Raw genomic sequence first — 5,200 nt, 5'->3', positions numbered from 1 at the left:
GAGAAGAAACCCTTTGAATTATATATCTGCTTTTTACTGATGGGTGCTGTGTAGACAGAGTTATGTAGAATGATAAAGTCACATATAAGTAACCTCAATATTCTCTATCAAATTACCTGGGATTAATGGTATTTTTAAAGTGTAATTTGGTAAAATTCAATATTCTTAATAAATATACATAAATAAACATAAGTGTATATTTATCAACATGGATTCTTTTTCCAAAAAGTTAGAATGGGACTCATAGACCCAGGAAATGCTTCTGACCTGTGTGTGAGGTGACAAACTGTGGCAGTTGTGGAGTGGATTTGATTTTGGCCTGTCCTTTTCCTCACAAGTACTTTGCAATATTTATGATGGGTTGAATGTTTTATCTGACTTGGTGTCCTATTAGAGTCCAGCACATATAAATATCTGTCACATTTTTTTTCAATTTTTAAAGGAAATGAAATAACGGATGAAATAATACTACTTAATTTTTGTCATATTGTTTTTCCTTTCATTTATATTTCATCATTATTCATTAACTTGATCCCATCACAGCATAGTGCACACCTGCTCTGGCTGTGGAAGAATTAATCATGCAGTGTTCAGGATAAATAGAGCTGGCCTTCACCGATAAGCGGCTGCCTCATATAAGAGCGTTTTCCAGTAAGCATATTTTACTTACAGTATTCCAGTAAACAACCAGAAGTTAATTTGGGGTAAGTACCCTAAAATTTAAAAGTAGATATTTAGTAACACGGACTGTTTGTTTAAGTATAGAGATGGCTAATTTGATTCATTTTTGTGCAAGAATAATTAAAGTATTTTTAAAAAATAAAATCTTACTTTCACTCACCTTAAATCTCTTTATTCTAGAAAGGTCAAACTCTTATAGAACTATTCATCATGTTGTTTATTTTTTAGTTTTTTGTTCTTTCTGGTAAGATATTATTCAAAACTGAATGAGGTACGTGAACTTAAAATCAGTTATTTGTTTGATGCTATAATTTATTAAGTGCCTAGAAAATTTATAGTGTAAGTGGCTGCTCATAGATGTGAATTTTTATTATGAGAAGTATCAGTACCAGTATTATCTTAAGACCAAGACTCTATTATCAGGGAGAGTTACATCATTCCTACTAATATGTATTATCCCGTTGTTGGCCAATACATAAAGATATATCTAATGAAGTCCAACTTTTTTGAAGAGTACTGATAACATTTTAATGCCTTACATAGCTCCAAACAGATATTTTGTCCAGGAATATTCTGAGAAGTTGAATACACACATATATTCATAAATATATTATATATATTCATAAAAATTTAAAGCCAAAACCATGTTTATATATAAACATATATACATACATACATGTATATAAATATATCAGAGCATAATATCTACACATTAATTTATGTGTAAAATTTCTCTCATAAATTGCTTTTTACTATTGTCCTTGCACAAAGTAGCATATTGACTTAATTCTAAATAAAGCAACTGCATGACCATTTACAGCTATACCATGCCTTATCAACACATTACTTTCTATTAGTTGCCTTGTATTACATTTTGTCCTATGTAAGATGTAAATGCAAGTAAAGTAAAATTTTTTTGCAAGTAGAATCTTTCCACTTATATTAAAAATATGAAATACCAAAAATAATAGCTTATATCTTACTTTTTGAGGCTAGTCGGTTATTCTTTTCTTTATATCTACTAATGCCTCTTAGTAACTTTTACCCTGAAACTCTAAGAATGTAGTATTTTAGGTCTTCAAGGCTAATGGCACTATTTTAAAGGCTTTACTCTTTGCTCTCATTGAAAGATCACTTCCTAGCACTCCATTAATAGTTAATAGGTATAATTTGTAAAGTAAAATTAGCATTACTGAAATTTCTGAGAATTCAACATTACTATTCTATGAAACATTCAAAACTGTTTCCCACGAAGGTATAGTCAGGCAGTTGATTTTCTTGTAATTACCTTAGTGGACACTTTATGACTGCAACACTCTTGTGAATAGTTACAGTTTTATGTTGCTGTTTTCCTTACAGCTGTTTATTGTTTAGTCAGAATGTTTGAAGATTTCACTCATTGTTTTTATTTTACCATTTGCATTTGACCGGCATTTTGTTTCCTTTCACTCTTTCTTTGTTTCCTTTTCTCTCCTTTGAAAAGCTGTGAAGTGAGATATTGTCATATTTTGATCTTAGAAGTAAATTCTTAGAGTATGAAAAGAGCTGTTGTTGGGGTAGCCAGACTGCCCTGCTGACTTAGATTGCCTGGCTTCCTGGTTCTACTGCTTTCAGTCTATAAAGCCTTTGACATAACCTGAACAGGTAACCTGACATATGTGAACCCTTGTGTTAGAGTCACAGGTGTGCATTAAAGTCAAGAGAAAGGAGAGAAGAATCACACAATTAGTTAAAAGTGGCACTGTCACTTAGAATGTTGTAAGACTAGAGCTTTACCATTGGTTTTAGGAAACTCAAAGTATATATGATGCTAGTTTACACAGAATATTTTGTGTATATAGATATATAGGTACAGATAAATACATAGACATACATATACATCATATAAGTATACTTACACGTGTGTGCAGGGTAGTCTAATAGATGAAAACTCTACTGGTAAGCTTACTATGATAAAGTTTGTTTTAAGATGTACAGCTTGGTCTTCATGTAGATCCCCCCAAAACTGGAGCAGGGGCTCTCTCTGACTCTGATGCCTCTCTTTGGATCCAGTTCCCATAGCTGGGCTGACTTGTGTGGCCTCAGTGGAAGAGTATGTGCCTAGCTCTGCAACGTAATGTGCCAGGGAGGGTTGGTACCCCTGGGGGACCTCCCTTCTGAGCAGAAGGAGAGGGGAGAATGTGGTAAAGGGGTGTGCGATGAGGAAAACTGGGAGAGGAGGGAGGCTGTAATCAGGATGTGAAATGAATCAATAAACAAAGTGTGAAAAAAAAACCCAATACATTTTACATTATTACACAGAAGTCAAGATGGATAAGATCATATTGTGGAGTTTTCTGCTGTTTGTTTCTGAGAGTCAAGTTTCAAGAACAGTGGCTCAGAAAAATGCTGAATTTTCAGTGGATCTTTATAAGGCTATTTGTTTATCCCACAAGAACAACATTATATTTTCACCTCTTGGAACAACTGTGCTTCTTGGAATGGTCCAATTAGGCGCAAAAGGAAAAGCACAACGGCAGATCCGGCAAACTTTGAGGATGCCGGCTACCTCATCAGGTGAATGTCTTCCATGTGACTGTCTATAGATATGGTCAGCTTTAGTTTTAGCATATCAGAGAGAAGCTCAGCTCGTAGGACTTCAAGAGATGAAAATAAACAGACAATACCAAATCATAACCGAACAGATCATGTATGCATGTATGCAATTTATTCACTTATATTGTTTCCTCCTAAAATGGGTAGCAAAATACTTTATTAAGAAATTAAGTCTTATACAGAAATAACATTCTCTATATATTTGTGTATTTTTCTCTGAATTTTTTGTATATTTCTACTTACTGATTTTTAATATATGGAACTAATTCAAAATATAATTTAACCTTGCATTTTATTTATTCTTGTGGAAAGGGCATTAATTACTCAACCTTTCTTCAGTAGTTGTTTCTCATACTTCTCTCACAAAAGTGCTGTACTACTTCAACAAAAGACCATTAACATGTACTTTATAAGCTTGCTTATTAATTTTATAAAACGGGGCAAGGGAGCACTTAAGTAAGCCATCAAAAGTTTCTTAATGTGCGTGGTTGTTTTGGACTCTCCTAAGGTCCAATGTAGTCACCTAACATTGCATTGGAGGCATCTCCCTGGCCGTCTGACTCATAATCACATAATTCCACATGTTATTCTCCAGACTTCCCAGCATCAACTGTTGAAGAGGATGTTATTTTTTTAATTTCTTTTTTAATTTATTTTATTTTTTATTATTAGTTACATTTTATTAACTCTGTATCCTAGCTGTATCCCGCTCCCTCATTCCCTCCCAAACCCTTCTTCCCTCCCTCATCTACATTTAAAATTTTGATTTGGGAGTTTAGTTACTACAAGAACAATTAATTTCAGTATATTTTTCTTAGCACAGTTTATATGTATATAGGAACTGGTTTTTCTGAAAGTTTTGGCAAGGCTTATGTTGCTCCGTTTTAAATAAAAGAAATTTTGTACAAAAGAGGTATTGCTAATAAGTTAAATGGGTTTTTTGGGGGGGAGTAATGTATAACAAAGCCACTGTAGTCATGTTGATTAATTTCAGCAAGTCCCAGAACTCTACTCCCAGACACATCATATCTCCTGGCCCTGCTTTAAAAAGTAATATATTGTTTATGAATGCGTGCAAAGCTGAGTCTATGATAAGCTATCAAATAGGTCTCTGTAATTAAATTCCCAGATGGAAACATTTTAGATGGAAACATAAATGTCTTAAGAATGGTAGGAATTAATGTAAAAATCAAAGTAATAATAATAATGAGGTTCCACCAAGCATGGATGTAGTCTATACATGTCTGATGCAAACCATATGATGTGATGTCTATAATAGCTACATAAGATACATATACCCCTGATGAACATATGAGAAAGACAAAGCAAAAGGAGTTGAGTACTTTGGCCAGTGTTATTTCACAAAAGGATGCAGTGAGAGTCATAAGGGAAATTTTATATTGTCCTTATAAGGGTATATACAGATGGCAAAACAGTGAGAGGAATCTGCAGTTCTCCTTCCCAGTGACATAGAGACACAAAAGGAGGATAAGTAGTAAAGGAAAAGAAAGTCAAAAGGCAAAATAATGAAAATGAAGTAAGAAAATGAAATAGAGGAATGAAGAAATAAAAGATGCACAGTTAAGAATTGAGAAAAAATGAGGGAGTGAAGGATAAGCAGATGGAGAAGATTCCCCAGACAGTCTGAAGTGAGCTGAGTAAGTTGACAAGAGTGGAGCCAGCGCTTTGTGTATGTGTTTGTCTCTCTCTCTCTCTCTCTCTCTGTGTGTGTGTGTGTGTGTACTAACACATGTGTATGTGTGAGTGCACATGCATGAATGTAATGAAATTTTGGAGGCCAGGAGACAGTGCTGTTCTTCAACTGTCCCGGTTTTAAAGAACTTGTTTTTGTTTTAAACTGCATGTAGTCCTGTGTGTGTGTGTGTGTGTGTGTGTGTCCTGTGTGTGCATAGGTGCTTGTACA

The 5,200-nt window shown here is 34.1% G+C and overlaps 1 protein-coding gene across 1 annotated transcript in view; it reads left to right on the top strand.

The window, feature by feature from the left end:
* Window positions 1–602: 602 nt before the first annotated feature.
* Window positions 603–5,200, top strand: part of Serpini2 (serpin family I member 2) — a 46,535-nt gene continuing 41,937 nt past the window's right edge. Inside the window, 2 exon segments of the mRNA XM_055596635.1 lie at window positions 603–704; window positions 2,983–3,237. Of these exon segments, the coding sequence (XP_055452610.1) occupies window positions 2,991–3,237 (247 nt within the window). The 5' untranslated portion in view covers window positions 603–704; window positions 2,983–2,990.

This window comes from Psammomys obesus, unplaced genomic scaffold (genome assembly GCF_907164565.1).
Source record: "Psammomys obesus unplaced genomic scaffold, mPsaObe1.curated_primary_1811, whole genome shotgun sequence".
Taxonomy (NCBI): domain Eukaryota; kingdom Metazoa; phylum Chordata; class Mammalia; order Rodentia; family Muridae; genus Psammomys; species Psammomys obesus.
The sequence above is the reverse complement of the archived record's forward strand: the minus strand, read 5'-3'. Positions and strand labels throughout refer to the sequence as shown.